Here is a 19,147-nt window from a genome sequence, read left to right on the forward strand (position 1 = left end):
CACCCAAGACAGTTTCAACAACAACAACACAATTCCCATGTTTTGTTTGGCTGGAATAAATCCCCATCCCATCATGAAGAGTAATTTTTAACATTGATTCAGTGTTAAAAATCCTCTATGATCAGTTTATTGGTCCATTTATTTTTGAGGGTCATCTCACTGGACAGGTCTGTCCACAATTTCTGCAAAAAAGTTCTGCATCAATTCCGCAACTGTTAAAAGATGCACTTATGGCTACATGATATCAAATGTACTTTCAACACAATGGAGCTCCTTACTGGTACTGTGCAGTGGTTACTCACCTCAAGAACTACTAGTTGCTGTGGTGATGGATCAGTCACAGTGGCCCACAGAATTGGCCATCTAGGTCACCAGACCTGAACCCTTTAGATTTTTTCCTGTGGAGGTGCACGAGAGATCTATACTGTACAAAAGTGCACACATGAGATGCATTACTTCATTCCATATTGAATGCTGCTGTGGGTCACATAAAAGACAGCCACAATGAGCTTAGCTGAACAGCATGGGTACAAGATAAGCAAATCCTTAGCCATAATTATGAGAGCATTCTTGGATTCAGTGGAAGTCCCCATGGACTGAAGATGTGTGAATGTATCCTCAATTCATAAAGGGAGGTCAAAAGGCAATATGAGTATTTACAGATCTTTCTATTGAAGGGAAAATAATGGAATCACTGGTTAAGCATGGATTTGTTAATGGGCGGTCTTGTCTAACTAATCAGATAGCTAACTATCAAGCAGTGACCAAGGAACTAGATGCAAAATATAATTTTTACATCATACACTTGGAATTCAGGAAGGCTTTTGATACTGTTGCACATAAAAGACTGCTGTACAAATTGCAGCAGTGTGGCAATAAGGGCAAGTTACTGCTATGGAAAAAGGGATAGTTAAGTGAAATAAGGCAAAAAAGTAGTTATCAATGCACACTGCTCTTCGTGGGCTAATGTTATTAGTGGAGTTTCCCAGGGTTCAGTGTTGGGCTCATTGTTGTTTTCAATATTATCAATAATATTGATGAAGGTATATTATGCTTAATGTCTAAATGTGCAGATGATACAAAGGTTAGCAGGGTTGTTGATGAAAGTCATCGGGGTGAGCTACTGCAACATGATATAGGAAAATGGGGTCGATGGACTGAGAAATGGCAGTTGAAGTTTAACATTTACAAATGCAAGGTACATCTGGGTGGCAATAACCCCAGAGTAACTTATCAACTGTATGATACTATACTTAGGGTAGTGGAGAATGAAGAAGACCTGGGTATAATTGTGCTGTCAGAAATGAAATTCTTTGAGGGGTGCAGACATGCTGCCAGGACAGCTCATAGGATTTTGTCAATGATATGTACAAAGCGATGGTTATGTCAAATCTTGAGTACTGCATACAGGTCTGGAGGCCTGTATGCAGTAAAGCCTGGTGAAAGGAACAAAAGGGTGCTCTTACCTAGAAAGGCTTCAGTTCTGCAAACTGCAGTGTCTTGAGACAGCACCTATGGGGAGATCTGATCGAGGTGTTTAAAGCCTTGATTGGATCGAGTGAGCTGAATGTTAATGGCATCCTTCCACTTGCTGAGACTACACACATAACGGAGCATAAATTGAAGTTGAGGAAGGATGGAGGATGGTTGCAGGATAAATGTGCAAAAGTTTGCCTTCAGCGAGCAGATGGTTGATCATTAGGACAGGCTTCCATGTTTTGTTGCGAAAGTGGATGGGTTGAATGAATTCAAGGAAGAACTAGACAAAAACTCATTTATAACCACAAGCGAGCTCGCATTTTACTAAAGCACATTTCTGGAGGTCACTACCATAAAATAATAAAAACAATTTGCAGTTTCCGGTTTAGTGGGCTTTTCTGTTAGTGCATCTAATTATAAATGGATAGTAAACTCGATCTTATTGCATTTGCAATAATACCGATAACTGGAATTGTGTGGGTTTTTATGTTATGGTATTGTGGTGAAATGAGTTCCCCTTCACTGAAATCTTCAGTCATATAAAAAAAAATACTGTATATAAATAACGTAAGTAGGTCTGAAGCTACACGAGTCAGGGACTTATGTATCGAAAAATGTTCAGCAACCTACGTAAAAAGTATGGCGATAAATAAAAAATGAAAAAACTTGCCATGCACTACTCACATGTGCAATACACGAGTAATGCATATTGGGCACGCATTCATTTTTTACGATGGCGATTTTAAATCTAATAGCTTCCCTTTATTTTTTTACAATGTTGCATATGGTTTGGTCACTAACATTATTATGGTTATTTAGAGATTTAACAGATGCACCGTTTTCAAACATTTGAATAATTTCAAGTTTTTGTTTAATTGAAAGCACAACTCTTGCGTTTGCCAATCATTTTCGCAATTTCTAAAAAACAAAATTTGTCCTTTTGCAGTGCGACAGAATACAAATCGATGTGATGCACTAAAACAAACTAAACTTTTTTTTTCGAGCGGCGGATGTGAATACAGTGGGGGTTGCAAGATAATAGGCATGCTAATCTCCCTATGATGACTTATAACGCCCGCTTCTTGTCCCTTATTTACGACTTGCAAAATATCTGTTTATACCTATCCTCGTTATTACTTGAATTTTCATGATTTCTGGTTGATTTTTTTTTTTTTTTTTTTTGTTTTATTTGGAGTCTTGAAGTGTCCCGGTTAATCCTCTTTCCAGTTAATCAGATCGCGGTAAATCGAGAGTCTGCTGTATTTGTTATATATATCCCTTATTTATTCCACAGACGGTAGTGGCCATAGCATATTTTATGTTTAGTTAGTTTGTTATTTCTCATAATGTTCAAGGCATATTTGGCATATCCACTGGTATTTGGCTGAGATGGCAATCAGTGATTGAAATATGACCCTTTTCAGAGTTCAAGTGCTGGTGTCCTTTGAAAAGATAGTGTATGTGGGTTTTTTGTTTGTTCTTTCTTTTTGTGTGTATTTTAGTGTTATTTTATTAGCACTCATTCTTTGAGGAGGAGGTTGTTTCTTTGGGAGAAGAGTCATGTGTTTACTCCTCCAAGGGTGGGTGCTGCTTTGGTCCTTTTGATATAGGAGTTATTAGATTCATGAAAGCAGAACAACACCTTGCCTTACCTATAACCTAATTTATTAATTAATTTTATGTAATTAATTTGTTGTTTAAGTGTTTTTAAAATTTAATTTAATATTTTAAAATTTTATTTAAAAAGGCTTATTTTTGGTCCTATTTATTTTTAATAACTTTAATTTAATGAATTTATTGGACTCTATATCTTATAAGAACTGAAGTTATGAATATTGTTATTTATATATTTAAAATCAGTTTGGGACATTTTCCCCCTTCTGGCAATCATAACCATACTCATATCTTTCTACATACAAAGGTTCCTAGTTCATTTTCATGTTATGTTCATGTTACCCTTTCTCCTTTTGAATACAGCAATGACAGACTTCACAACTTTCTTTCCTTGTTACCATCGATGCCACATATTTAAGGAAGTCAAATTTCAGTCCTTTTTAATCACAAATACTAAGGTGCTAATACACTTAAACTATTTAAGTTGAAGCAGAAATGCCTTACTCATATAATTACTCATGAGATTATGGAAGAATGAAATTTCCAACATCAGCAAGTAGGCAAAAAATATAATTAAATATCATATTACTTACAGAAATTAATAAAAAAAAATACCAAAACTTAACAGATGGTTGTATAAGTAATGGAACTGTTAGTTGATTTGGATGGGAAGTTACGGTTCAACCTTGAAACTGGTTTAGCAAAAGTTAATCAGCAAAAATAGACAGGCTGATTGAAATAAAAATGATCAAATCAAACAATAAAAGTATCCATATTTTACACAATGCTACAGCCTGATCTGGGAAGTCCTTATGGCAAAGATTCAGAAAAATGTCACATTTTTTTTTTTACCTGTATCTGTGTCTGCGATTTTGTGTGAAGGGTTTCTTTGATTCTTTTAGAGAGCATCTTGAGATGCTGTTCATATTGTCTTGTCATCCTATCAATGACAACAGGTGATAAATCAACACCAGGAAATTCAGTCTGCAGTTCATTCAAGAGACCTCCTTGATGGTTTGACATTTTAGACAGTTCCTGTACTGAAGGGAAAAAAATAAATAATTAAAAATAAAAGCGCACGCACACATACTATAAGTAAAGAGGAAACTGTAGAAAATCTAAGGAAAAATTGGGAAAACCATGGCAAATATATACTATATAATTACAGTAGAATCCCACACATCTTGCATCCTTAGGACCAAGTATGTGCTGGATTTTTGAAAATTATAGCATAAGTATTCAAGGGGTATTTCATCATTTTTATTAGATTAATACAGTAGCTCTGATCCCTATAATGTTCACAAAATGAGTCACCAGTACTAAACTAAAATGTTAACCTGAACTTACAAGTTGGTCTAGTGGGTAATATACTTGCATGGCTGCCAACACATGGCTTTCAAAAAGTTATACATTAAGTATTTGAAGGCAGGAGAATTTTAGGCCAAAACAGGTAAAAACAAGTTAGTTTAGTTAACATACACACTATATTAAATTTCAAACACATTCAATGTTTTTTCTTAAATTAAATGATTTTTTCCCCTTATCTTTAATTAACAGAAGCAAAAGGTAAATATAATTATCTCCTTATCAATTAATTATTGAGATTACAACTTTATATCTGCCTGTATGATCTTTTTGCAACCACACACGAAATGCTCAACTCATCAGATTGCTTACAAAGCCTGCACTTTTCCATCTGGGGTCTCGTCAATCTTAGCCTTTATTGCATTAGTGCATAGTACTTGTTCTTGAGCTGTTAATATGAGGCCTTCAGTTTCTTTTTTTTAATGTCCCCTTTTTCAGCCACTGCCATGTTTTCGTGCTATTAACCTTTCCTTCATTGGCACAAATACATTGCCCATGCAGTGATTTGTTATGCCACTTTTCTCTTCATGTAATCAGCTGCAATTTTTTATAATCCTCCTTTGTTTCATTTGCCTTTATTTGAGGCTCAATGAAAGAAATTTTCGTTGAGCCTCAAATAAAGAAACTCCTCAAAGATGACATATTTGAAAACACTACAGGATAATGAACTAGAAGCTTGAGATTGTTTAAAGCAGTTGTGCACAGATTTGAATCTCTGGTATCAATTTTACCATAATGCCTCAGAGATAGGTGCTGCTGAATGTTTTCAAAAAACATTCAGCAGCCCTGTCATTTTTAATTTTCTTCAAAAGCTGGTTGTTGTAAGTGATGAGTAAGAGAAGCACTTTTATCAGGACATATCCATGATAGGAGATTACTAAAGGCTTTTTAAGGGAGAAAGAAAAATGGACTATAAAAAAAACTCACAGTCCATTTCTAAGGGAATAGAATGTATGTAGTACATTCTATTTTGATTAGGTATTTTTAAATGAATAACACCCATTGTTAAGATAGCATAGATATTTGAAATTGGTTGTTCATTATGTTACTAAAATTTTAGTATATCTTTCCATGGAGACGTGATAGAGACAATTTTGGAATCAGCAGATCACCTTTTAGAATCTGCAACTTTTGTTGCTGAGGTGAAAAAAAAAAAAAATTTAGGGAGTAACAATGGGGGACTGATTTTGGAATCATCAGATCACTTTCTTTTAGAATCTGCAACTTTTGTTCCTGAGGTGGGGGAAAATTTTTTTACAGGACATACAAGGGTTTTTTTTATTGGGGGTGGGGGGACTGATGGTGCATGCCCTCACTTCAGCTAATACCAATATGGTTATGATGATTCTAAATATGACCTTAGTTTTCGCATAGCATTAATAATTTGCCCAAAAATGGAAGAAAAGTAAATATGCAATAATATACGTATTTATTAACAATCTTTAACTGTTGCAGAATAAAGTATTAAAATTGCCTTTCTGCAAGTATATGACATCCTAATAAAAAATAAATTAAAACATAATTTTTTAATTTGTGATTCATTAACCCTCCTCAGGTTAATAAAAAAATTCCTTAAAAATGCACACTTGAATAACACTCATTGTTTTTGTCTTTTATGGTCAGTGTGATCAACCTGACCAGTATGGTCCCCAATCATAGCCTTCTCCCACCTTTGGTAGCTCTTCTCCATTAACCATATGTCCTGGTGGAATTTCTCCCCAAGGCAAAAAAATTAGATTCAGGTTTTCTGTAATTACATTTTTTCTGTAACTTTTAATCCACTTGTCAACTAGTTCTTGGTAATTTTTACTCTTAGCTTTACCTAGAAAACCATTCACCGCAAGGCAAAATGATTTCCATGCAGTTTTCTCTGCTTCAGTCAATTTGTCTCCCAGTTCTTGTGAAACCAAGAACAGCTTAACTTGTGGACCAATAAATATGTCACCTTTCACTTTTTTTTCACATCAGACAATTTTCGAAACAGACTGTATGTGGCTGAAAGTGTCATCTTGAAATGTTTTAACAAATTGTTTGACAGCACCCAGCATGACATGGAGATGGAAGCAAGACTATTTCTTGGAACCATGGGATTGTATACATTATGTGCACCAGGCTGCAACTCAATTCTAGCAGACCACTCTCTTCTCCTGCTGATCTACCACCCTACTGTCCCAGAGGAAACTTAGTAAAACTACTTTGAAAACCCAAATGGAAACACTGTATCCTGAAGTGCCTACAGACTTCCCATTTATACTGGTTACACTTGATCTTTTCTAACACATGCTACACAATTTCAGTGTTTTTTTAATATGAACTGACTGTACAAGCAGCAATTGATGAATGTATACTCATATCATGGAGCAACATGCTTTCAACTTTTACTTGAATTATGAAAAGGCTCCACACATTTAGATTGTGAGTAAATACCATATCATAAGTTTATCCAATTTCTCCAAAAAGACTAATCAAATTAGAGGGTTAGAAGAGAAAAAAATAATAATAATAAAGGGGGATTTTAGAATAGTGTGCATAAGTAACAGTGGTATGTCTTTTTCTGTATGTGAAAACCTTGAGCATCTTCAATCCAGTAAATTCCATTATTTTAAAAGAGATGTCAGGAGCTCTGCAATGGATTTGGTTAGACCCAAATTAAGTCTTTCATTAAGTCTTTCAATTGTTGCTGATTAGGGAATGTGGTTCTTTACTAGAACACACTTTTGAGGTGTAATTCCAATTATCTTGTTCACCAGGTTCTTCATCAAATTCCAAAGACTTTCTATAAAGGTAAATTCAGACCTTTCAGGTTTCTACTGTGTGGCACCAGACCAAGAGAGGATGATATACTGGAATATACTACAGCTTTTCGATGCACAGACTTTAAACTGATCTATTCACCATACAAAAGTAGTAATCTTCATGAGGTGCTGACACTCACAGGTATTCCAAAATAGACTATATATGCATTCCAAAACTTGGGACCAACAACGATGTTATCCATCACTTGGTTTGGATCTACATATCTGCAAAAATAACAGAATGAGTCTGGAGATAAGTTATACCTGCATTTGATACGCACAGAAAAATGCAAAAAACCACAATATGAATACTGAAGACTCTTATATAGCACACTTATATAATGCATACAAATGTTGCAAAAGCATGAAACTTTCAATTTTTGCAAAAATATTGATACTAGAGAAAACCAATGAGTGCTGGATTCAGCACACACGCAATATATAAGAAACAGTTAAACTCTTTCTATTACATAGTGTTATCAATCATTGATTTGTGATCTATATATGTCACAGATGTGGTCTAATTTAAGATGCACAACAACAAACAAAACATGTACATAAGTTTTTAAAATTATTCTTAACTGACTTACATTCAAATCTTGATTTTGACTTAACATTCCTTCCTTTATTAGTTGCAGAATGTAAAACTGTCCTCGTCTGTAAATTTCTTGGTAATAAAACTGGGGAAGAAAAAATTCAGCATTCCCATTTAATATTAAATTAATGTCTGAAATAAACAGCAACATTTTAAGTTTATGGTTTTATATCTGTTGGTGAAAATGTTAGAAACCCTATCCCCATTTGCACACTGTCAAAGTAAACATATTAAAATCATGGAATCACATGTATACATGCCAATTTTTCTAAGTTGGCCAGAAGATTTCTATCATTCACGTGTCTTTTACAGTTTTCTTTCCTCCTGGATGTCCCTCTTCCGAATACTCATATACATTATCTCTACTTATTCAGCTAGAAAAATATCAATAACATGTTCAGGATATGCTTTAATTTTCTCTTTTTTGGAGAATAGTGGTGTCAGGAGATTCTGTGTGATGTGTCTGTTTATAAATAGTTCAGTCCATTTTATGGATGGAGAAGTGTTATTTTTCATTCCAAATATTCATCACTTCAAATCCTTTAAACTGTGCACTTTTTTTTTTTTTATCAATCTTTAATATTATTACAAGTAGCAGCAATAAATTATGTATGATTCATTTTTTTAAATATCAATATAATTAACTAGACAATTAGCCCTAACTCAAAAAAAAGTACATTTGATTTCTCATTAAATGAGCATTAAGAAGTTTTTCACTTTTTAATTTCTTATGGCTGAAAGCACAACTGTATTAAAAATTTCCTAGTTTCCAATTTCCAAAAGTTAAATCTGTCTTCACATGATATCAAATGCTGACCTAGACAGGCATTCTGTGTGTTATCAGACACTCAGTCTAAAACACTGATGGGTCCAATACCTTTCTATTTCAGATGATTTAAGAGAAGTTCGGTTGGCCTGCCTCCCTAAAATCCACTCATGCACACCTTCTCGATGGTAAGCCCTGTTACGTCACTTAGGTGGCAACGAACATGGAGAGTGGTTCTCTTCAAGACGCCTGGTCAGCGTGAAGAGGAAAAGACAAAGCCTTCCAGCACATGACAGCACAACGAAATAAATGGCCCCCAGGCACCAGCAGTTTTCACTTCCCCTCTTATGGCAGCGAGAGGATCAGAGTGAAAGCAGAGGGTGCTGAGAATCTCTGAATGCGACCAAGCTGCCATGCACAGAAACTGAACTTGGCCTGTTACAACATAAGATTGCTCATAGGTGAAGATAGGATATTAGAGCTGGAAAAGGAATTAGAAAATGTGAATTGGAATATCATTGGTTTGGCTGAAACAAGAAGAAGAAATTAATCACTTATAAGTTTATCAAGTGGAAATCTGCTCTACACCAATGGAAACAGTGAAAGGAGCAAGGGTGGAGTTGGCTTTGGGGACCATAAAAATATAAAAAACAACATTTTGGAATTCAAAAGTACATCACCAAGGGTGTCAAGACTACTATTCAGGATTTCTATGAGGTACAAGCTAAAGGTTATAATGATTTATGCACCAACATCAAGCCATGATGATGAAGAGGTTGAAAAAATGTACACCGAAATTGAACCTTCTAGATGAGCAGAAAACCCACTTCACTATCATTATGGGGGACTTCAATGCTAAGGTTGGAAAGAGACAAAACAGTGCAGAAAGGGAAAGTATAGGAAATTTTATAATTGGTGAGAGAAATGAAAGAGGTGAAAGACTTGTGGAATTTGCAGAATCTTGAGGAATTTCAGTAATAAACACTTTTTTCAAGAAAAGGGTGAACAGAAAGTGGACATGGAAGAGCCCAAATGGATTAACAACTAATGAAATTGACTTCATCCTCACTAACAGATGATATATCGCAAATGATGTTACCATCTTGAACAAGGTAACTGTTGGAAGTGATCACAGAATGGTAAGATGCATGCTTGATATAGATGTACGAAAAGAAAGGAAAAAACTGACTCGAGTAAATAATATGAAGGTCTTTGAGATAACAGAAGAGGAGAAAAATTTCAGTATGTGCTGGAACTTAAGAACAAGTTTGAGCTTCTGCAGACTGTTCAGGACCAAGATATCAATGAGGAATATTACAACTTTCTGAAGGTGTTAAAGCCCAATAAACCTATAGGTAAAAATAAATCCAAAGAAGAAAAAATTAGTAGAGAAACAATTGTCAACGATGAACCAAAGACGACAAATGAAGAGCAAGATAAACATTGACAAGGATAAAACTGAGTATACTGAGTTATGCAAAGCCATTAGAAAGAGACTCAGAGAGGACAAAGAAGATTAAACAAAAGAAAAGTAAAACAAGCATTAAGGGAAAACAAATGAAATCAGCAACCATGAGCAGTAATACAGAAAGACAAATGATACTGAAACTGAAGAATAGTGATGGTGTATTTATAAATAGCAGAGAAAGCATAATTCAAATAGCAGATGTCTATAGACAATTACTAAAAGAGTAGTAATTCTCTATAATAAAAAGTAGAAGACTACAGAGAATTACTATATGATACCAGCAGTGGGGAGGAAGGTGGATCACAAATTAGTAATGCATATGACATAACTGATATCCTCCCTGATGAGGTAGAACATGTTGTAGAAAATGAAGAACCAGAAAGCCCAGGTGGTAGATGAAATTACTGTAGAGTTGTTAAAATTGGGAGGAAGACACATGACACAGAAACTGGCAAGACTCTTCACAAAATGCATTAGAAAAGGCATGAAGCCTAAGGAGTGGAATAATGCAATCATAGTTTTGCTGCATAAGAAAGGAGATAAATCAGAAATTGGAAATTATAGACCAATTAGCTTGTTCACTAACAGATTAAAAAGAATACTTTATGAGATTCAACCGAAAGAGCAAGCTGGCTTTAGGACAGGATTTTTGACTATGGATCACCTTCATGTAATATCACAGCAAATGGAGAAAGCAAATGAATATAAAACACCATTATGCCCGGCATTTGTGGATTATGAAATGACATTTGACTCCATACAGCATAAGGCTGTATGGAGTCAAATGTCATATATTATGATTTTCAAGAAAATATATGAGAATGCTACCTCCTTTATTACACTAGACAAATGCAGTAGCAAATTTAAAATTGAGAAAGGAGCAAGGGGAGACAATATCTCCAAAGTTGTTTACTGCTGCACTTGAAGAAGCTTTCAGAAGATTGGACTGGTCGCAGAAAGGAGTCAATGTGAATGAAGAGTACCTAAACCATTTACGATTTGGGATGTGAACCACAGAAAGGATATAATCATTGAAGAAACAGTAATTGAAAAGGTGGATTCATATACTTATCTGGGACAAGTCATTAGCTGTAATAATGATAAATGGCTGGAAGTCAAGAGAAGAATAAATTTTGGATGGATAGCAGTCAGGAAATATAATCATACTAAGAAAGTATGAAAGAAACATACTAAGGAGCAACATCCCAATTTGTCTGAAACATAAAATAATGCACCAATGTATACTCCCACCATGACTTATGAAATCAGCACTCACCAAAAGTATGGAAGAGAAGCTGAGAACTACACAGCAAAGAATGGAATGAATTATATTGGGAATCAGACTGTTAGATAAGAAGAGAAATATATGGATTAGGCAGCAAACTCAAGTAAAGGACATTCTTATCAAAACTAAACAACTAAAATGGTTTTGGGCAGGACACATAGCTCAAAGACATGATGACAGATGGACTAAGAAAATAACAGAATGCTATCCAAGAGGAGCTAGAAGACCTGGAAGACAACGAAGAAGATGGGCAGATGAAATTCATGAGTTTGTGAGTAGTAAGCAGATGGCCATTGCACAAAACAGAAGGAACTGGAGAGGCCTTCATCCTGCATTGGATTGAAAATGGCTGATGATGATGACCTTAACTACCACCAATGCACAATATGAAAACTTTCATAAAGAACTCACTGTTGGTTCATGAGAATGTGGGACTGCTAAAGAAAGAATTATGGCAATCACAGAATTGTCTGAGAATACCGTATTCAGAATTTATAAGTACTAAGACAGCACCTTAGCTGACTAAGGCAACTGTGACAAAAATAGGACACAGTTGTGTCCTATTTTTGTGACTTGGGGATACATTTGCACATCTCCAGTCCATGGGAACTCCCCTGAGTCCAAGGATGCTCTCATAATTATGGCTAAGGGTTTGCTTACTTCCTTTGCCACCTTCTTTAATATAAGTGGATAGATCCCATCCACCACAGGTGCCTTTCTTATGTTTAACTTCAACAATTTCTCCTCCAACTTTTCTCTCAGTTATTACAAAATCATTAAGTACCCTGCTACAATTTGATAACCTTCTGGCATTTTCAATACTTAATAACTCCTCATGTGTGAATGTAGATACAAAATACTCATTCAGTTTGTTTTTCTATCTGAGCAGGATCATCAACAGTCGAATCATCGATATTAAGTGGACCAATCAGATTCATCCCCTTCCTGAAGTGGCTGGGCTGTATTTAAAAATGTGAGCTTTGAAACTTCTACTTGAAATGGAAGTTAATTTCCTTTCCTATTTATAAATTCATCTTTTTTTCCTGAAGTGTAAAATCCTGAGTATTTTTCTAAAACATTACTGATTTTTATTCTTATTTCCTCTCCTATGCCTTAAGGCATGGTTGAAATTTATAATTCAGCCTTTTTCCATCTCTCCAATTGCACTAATTAAAGAAAGTCCCCCCCCCCCCCCGTTTCAAGTTCGGTTATATTACTAGGTAACCAGCTGATAAATGCAAGAATATTTGCTGATGCTATCGAGGCAGTGTTAGGTGGGTCGAAAACTGCTAGTTTGGGGGGATACAAGGACTAATAGATTAACAGTAGCCACTGGCAGAGGTGAAAGTGATCCTTGCACTTTCACTGCTTCTATTGGAATGAGCAGAAGCCTAGAAAACAAGATGCAGGATATTTCAGAGACTGCTGGGAGTCAATGCAGTACAAGTAAACACATGGGTTGTGTTAGGGTAGCTAAGAATAGGAACAGGTGCATGTATACTTGCGTGTACACCAATGCTAGAAGTTTGGTAAATAAATTTGATGAATTTGAGGTATTGCTCAAAACATCAAAGGCAGATATTGTTGGGATAGCAGAGACGTTGTGTCACACAGATATAAGAAAAGCAGAACTGGAATTTGGGGAGTACAATATGTACAGAACAAATGGACAGGATATGCAGGGAGGAGAGGGTTACGCTGTTAGTTAAGAAACATATAAAATCTAAGGAAGTGCATCCAGTTGAATGGATGGACAGTGCAATGTTCAGTCAGTTTGGTGTGACATAAGCATTAGGAGTTTAAAATTGAGAGTAGGAGTGTGCTATAGGCCTAATAACTCTCATGAGTATAATAAGAAACTGTACAGGGAAATAGAATGGGCCAGTAAATCAGAGAGTCTTATAATGGGGGATTTTAATTTCCCAGATATTGACCGGAATTCGTGGGTTGGTCACTCACACACTAGCAAGGCTTTGGTGGATTTATTGAATGATTGTTTTCTACATCAGCATGTTTGGGAGGCAACTAGAGGGAGTAATACTCTTGATTTGATTATCAGTAGTGATTCTTCATGCATTAAAAATCTGCAGATAAAGAAACCATTAGGTGGCAGTGATCACAGTGGGTGCTGAAGTGGGATTTACTCAAAGAGGTAACTACCATCAGGGGTAAAGAGAAGGGTTTTTGCTTTCGTAAAGGTGACTACAATGGTCTGAGACAGTATTTAAATTCTATACAGTGGGACCAACTGATGATGTTACCAACAGCAAATTCAAAATGGGAAGCATTCAAAGAACTTATCTTGGAAGCTACTAGGCTTTACATACCAACTAAGAAATATTGTTCAAGGTTTAGGCCTAAATGGATGTCAGATGAACTAATGAGATATATGGCAGAGAAGAAAAATGCATGGGATACGTATAACACAGAAGTGTTATGTGTTATGTTCTGTTATATGTTCTGTGTCACATGTACGTGACACAGAAGCCTATGATAGATATAAGTTGATCTGTAACCAAGTTACAAAGGAGGTTAGGCAGGTGAAGGCAGATTACGAGAAATCTTTGGCAAAGGATGCAAAGAAAAACAGAAAGGGTTCTTTTACTTATGTAAACTCTAGAAGGAATGGTATGAATCAGATTGGTCCACTTGATATCGATGGTTCAACTGTTAATGATCCTGCTCAGGTAGCTAACAAATTGAATGAATATTTTGCATCGACATTCACACATGAGGAGTTATTCAGCGAGGGGAATGCCAGAGGTGTATTCAACTCTGGCAGTAAGCTAGATAATCTTGTAATAACTGAGAGTAAAGTGAAGGAGAAATTGTTGAAGATAAACACAAGAAAAGCACCTGGGGTGGATGGGATCTATCCAGTTATATTAAAGGAGGCAGCAAAGGAAGAAATCAAACCCTTAGCCACAATTATGAGAGCTTCCTTGGACTCAGGGGAGGTACCCATAGACTGGAGATGTGCAAATGTGACCCCAATTCACAATGGAGGATCAAAGGCTGACACAAGTAATTATAGACCTGTGAGTTTAACTTCTGTTCCAGGAAAATTAAAGAAGCACTGCAGGATCATCTAGACAAGACTTCAGTTATAGCTCAGACACAGCATGGTTTTGTTAAGGGAAAGTCTTGCCTGACCAATCTGATTGGATACTATGATGCAGTCACAAAGGAACTGGATGCAGGGAATAACTTTGATATTATATACTTGGATCTTAGAAAGGCTTTTGATACTGTTGCACATGGAAGACTGCTGCACAAATTGGAGCAGTGTAGCATTGGAGGAAAATTGCTGCTATGGATAAAGGGGTGGTTAAGGGGGAGAAGACAGAGTGGTAATCAATGGACACTGGTCATCATGGACTAATGTTATTAGTGGAGTCCCTCAGGGTTCAGTGTTGGGTCCATTATTGTTTTCTGTATTTATAAATAATATTGATGATGGTATATCAAGCTTAATGTCCAAGTTTGCAGACGATACAAAGGTTGGCAGGGTTGTTAAGGACACTACTGACGCTATGCTGCTGCAACAGGATCTGGAAAGGTTGAGCAGATGGGCTGAGAGGTGGCAAATGAAATTTAACATTGACAAATGTAAAGTACTACATATGGGAAACAGCAACTCCAGAGCTACGTATCAACTCGGTGGTACTACACTGACAGTGGTAGAGAATGAAAAGAACCTGGGGGTAATCACGCAATCAGATATGAAGTTCTCTGAGCAGTGCAGACGGGCTGCAAGAGTAGCTCATGGTGTCCTGTCAATGATATACAGGAATTTTTCTAGCAGGGATAAGGAGGTGATTATTCCCTTGTATAAGGCAATGGTCAGGCCACACATTGAGTACTGTATACAGGTCTGGAGGCCTCATTTCAAGAAGGATGTAGAGCTGCTGGAACAAGTACAGAGAAGGGCAACAAGATTAATGAATGGAACAAAGGGTTGCTATTACGAAGAAAGGCTTAAGTTTTAAGTGGTGCCTAGTCTCCAGACACTGCAAATTACAGTGTCTGGAGACTAGGCACCGGCGAGGTGATCTGATAGAGGTGTATAAAGCCTTGAATGGTTTGAGCAGGCTCAATGCCGATGGGATTCTTCCTCTTGCTCAGAATAATCACCTGAGAGGGCATAAATTCAGATTGAGGAAAGATAGATGTAGGATAGATGTGCAGAAATTTGCCTTTAGCCAGTGGGTAGTTGGTTGGTGGAACAGACTTCCATCCCTTGTTGTGGAAGTTGACAGCCTAAATAAATTTAAGGCTCAGCTGGACAGGTATTTCGAACGAACGGAGGGGTGAAGTGGAAGTGTTTTTTTTTTTTTTTTTTTTCTTTCTTCTTGGCTGATGCTGCATAAGTTTGCTTTCTTGCATCATATGCCTCTACTAATACTAATACTAAATGTTTTCTAGCCAAAGGATCAGAAAGCACTGCTTTAGTACTACCAATAGCCGCTGAATGCATACTATCCAAGGAACGAACAAATTCTTTTATAAAATCAAAATTTTTAGCACAGAACAACACTGCTTGTAACTATATTCCTTATCCCATCTTCTGAGAACAAGATAAGATGGGAGGGAAAGAGTAGATAGCATATTTCTTTAAGCTTTTGACAAAATCTTTTTATACCAGAAACAAGTTTCATTTCACTGAAATTCTCCTGAATTGCCTCTGCCAAACTATGTTAGGCCATGAGCTAAGCAAGTAACAGATCAGATTTGGATAGAAAACTTGTAATGCAGAGGTGGCTTTTAATGAAGCAGTGTCACTAACAAAAATGCACTCTTTCACTATGGTCAATTCCGGCCATAATAACTGCAAACAATCATTACAAAATCATGCTATTACAGAGTAATTCGCCTTTCTGAGGATCTCAGAAGCAAGTATGCAATGTTCTGCATCTAATTTTCCAGATATAAAATGTGCAATATAACAACTAGAAATGTCTGTCGTTTCATCAACGGACATCCAAATGTAGTTTTCTCTAATATCTTGATGAATTTCATATGTAATGTCAAAGTAATTCTTTCTCAAGGTCTGGAATATTTTTTTTTATACAATATTTTTTCAAAAATTGCTTGAAGACTCAGTTTGTTTAACCTATTGAAAGGAATACTGTTGCTTACCAGGGCCTTTTAAAAATCACTTTTCCCTTCTTTTGAAGTACATGGCTTGATTAAATGTGACTACTCTGGAAATCTTTCCTTGCTTTCCCTTTGCTTGGTGATAATGGGCAATGCTGTTTTCACATGTTGATCGATCTCGAATTTATTCCTTGCAAGGAACGTTCTTTTAGCAAAGAGAAAACACAATAATGCCTGTCATAGTAAAATGTTCTCCATGATTCCATATGAAGTTTTGTAACAGATTTAATTTTTGGCATCTTTAACAAAACTGTTTCATTTGATAGAAATAAATATGATTTTTATTGTAAGGTTCATAGGTACACACAGGTACACTAACTTTACAAACCTTTCACGGCACTAAGTCGGGTTAACAAGCAGTGGCAGAGATACCATCTCACCGGAAATATAATACAGGGTAAGTACAAAACTTAAATATGGGTAAAGTAAAGGACAATTATGCATTAATAACATCAAGCAGATTATATTAACTTAAAAATAATAATAATAATAAAAAATAATAATTTAATTGTGATATGGTGCTTTGTTATGTAATTTCAAGATCGACATTTGAAAAAATGAAGGAATATGCAGCACTGCTTGTAATATTTGTGTTATATGCATTTATAACAATATATACACTATATGCACTAATGACTACATTGGCCACAATATGCAGTTGCATATAATCCAAAATCTACTGATCAGGTACAATCTGTAATGCTTCCTTTTTAACTCAAAGGAGATAATCACTATATAATGTCACATTATCATACAAGATCTGTTTGTGCTCAGTTTAAGGAATGTGACGATGAATTTATTCACCTTTACTGACTTCTCCAGCTTCCAGATCAGAACTACACTGAAAATCAGTGAAACATATTCCAACAGTGTATACTAGAATGCAATCTGGTACCCTCATCAATGCAGAGACTAGAGAATGGTTGGTTGTGTTGGTGATCTTTGGAGCAGATTACATGAGCCATAAACAATACCAGTCTGCAGGTTGAACTGTATGTTGTGTGCATTCAAAAACCTAGAATAACTTAGAGTTAACCCTATTCCTACTGGTTGATATTAAGCAGCAGGAATAAGGTTAACTCTGAGTTAATTGACATAACAATGCTTAAAATTACACTAGATACCTTTCAGATATATTGTCCAACTAAATCTCAGTTGGGCAATGTATAATTTCCCAGAAATTATCAAATATAAAAACAAATTATATTTGAAGAATTGTTTTAACAGAACTTTAATAGAATTTTTTTCCCCCTGATAATGATTTAAACAGATCCATTCACCTTTTACTTTTTTTTTCATAGTCAGGAAAATTTTTTTAAACGTATCTCATTTTTTGTTATTTTCTCTATTATTTTAAGTTATGTTTTATGTTTTCCTCCATTTCTTCATATTTCACTGATTGAAACTATATCCTGATCAGGCCAAAGGGAAGAATTCACCATTCACCCTAATGATGGAATTCCACTGATGAATTCTGAAATGTAGTCATTCAGCATTATAATGAACTCGATTTAGGAGTTTGCTTCTCTTCATGCCACTTTCTTGAATTATTCAAATTCATGTATTCACTTTTTTTTGTCAACATTATTTAGTTAGTTATTTTTTTGGTTTTTAGGAGCATTAGCAACTAAGGCCATATTGCTCGGGATATGCGGTGGTCATTCCCTGACCTTTCCACATCCTCTGTATTTGGTGGTGACAGGCTCTAACCCTGGTCTAATCAAGAAGCATGTGCTATGCACTGCTGCACCTTCCCACCTGGCTACGGAGGCGCCGTCAACATTATACTTGCATGTTCTTTAATGTGAATATTGATTGAGCAAGCACAATCCATTCAAAGCCTTAAACACCTCAATCAGATCACATTGCAGGTGCCTAGTCTCCAGATAATTTGGAGAAATGAATCCTTTCTTGGTAAGAGCACCCCCTTTGTTCCCCCCCTCACCAATCTCATTGCCCTTCTCTGCACTCATTCCAGTAGCCCTGCATCCCTCATAAATTGAGACCTCCAGACCTGCATGCAGTGCTCAAAATGTGGCCTGACCATTGCCTTATACAAACAGGTATTTCTTGTTCCTGTATATCATTGACAAAATCCCATGACCTCTCCAGGCAGCCTGTCACCACTGCTCAGAGAATGTCATATCTGACAGCACAATTACTCCCAGGTCTCTTTCATTTTCCAGTACCCTGACTGTAACACACATTTGATACATTAATCTGGGGTGACTGCTACACATATGCAGTACCTTGCATTTGTCAATGTTAAACTTAAATTGTATTTCTCAGCCAATCTGCCATTTTTTTTCCCCTAGATCTTGGTGTAGTAGCATACTTTTATTACTGTCGTTAACAATCCTGCCAATCCTTGTCATCTGCAAACTTAAGACACTAAACTTGATATACCTTCATCAATATTATTAAAAAATATAGAAAACAACAATGGGCCCAATACCAAACCCTGTGGGATGACACTAATAACATTAGCCCATAAAGAGATTGGTTGGTTGGTTGTTTTGGGTTTTATTGGCATATCAGCAACTAAGGCTAGCCCATGAAGAGAAGTACCCATTTATAAATACTCTGTCTTCTCCCACGCAACCATACCTTTATCCAAAGCAGT

At 36.0% G+C, this 19,147-nt stretch overlaps 1 protein-coding gene across 1 annotated transcript in view; it reads right to left on the reverse strand.

Annotated features, from left to right (window-relative positions):
- LOC150076731 (centrosomal protein of 95 kDa-like) overlaps positions 1-19,147 on the reverse strand; it is a 215,367-nt gene that overhangs the window by 33,654 nt on the left and 162,566 nt on the right. Inside the window, exons 14-15 of the mRNA XM_090386630.1 lie at positions 7,844-7,933; positions 3,946-4,133 (exon numbers count right to left, since the gene is read on the reverse strand). Of these exons, the coding sequence (XP_090242756.1) occupies positions 3,946-4,133; positions 7,844-7,933 (278 nt within the window). The remainder of the gene's footprint in view (positions 1-3,945; positions 4,134-7,843; positions 7,934-19,147) is intronic.

This window comes from Mastigoproctus giganteus, chromosome 12 (genome assembly GCF_048544385.1).
Source record: "Mastigoproctus giganteus isolate SK-2022 chromosome 12, ASM4854438v1, whole genome shotgun sequence".
Taxonomy (NCBI): Eukaryota; Metazoa; Arthropoda; class Arachnida; order Uropygi; family Thelyphonidae; genus Mastigoproctus; species Mastigoproctus giganteus.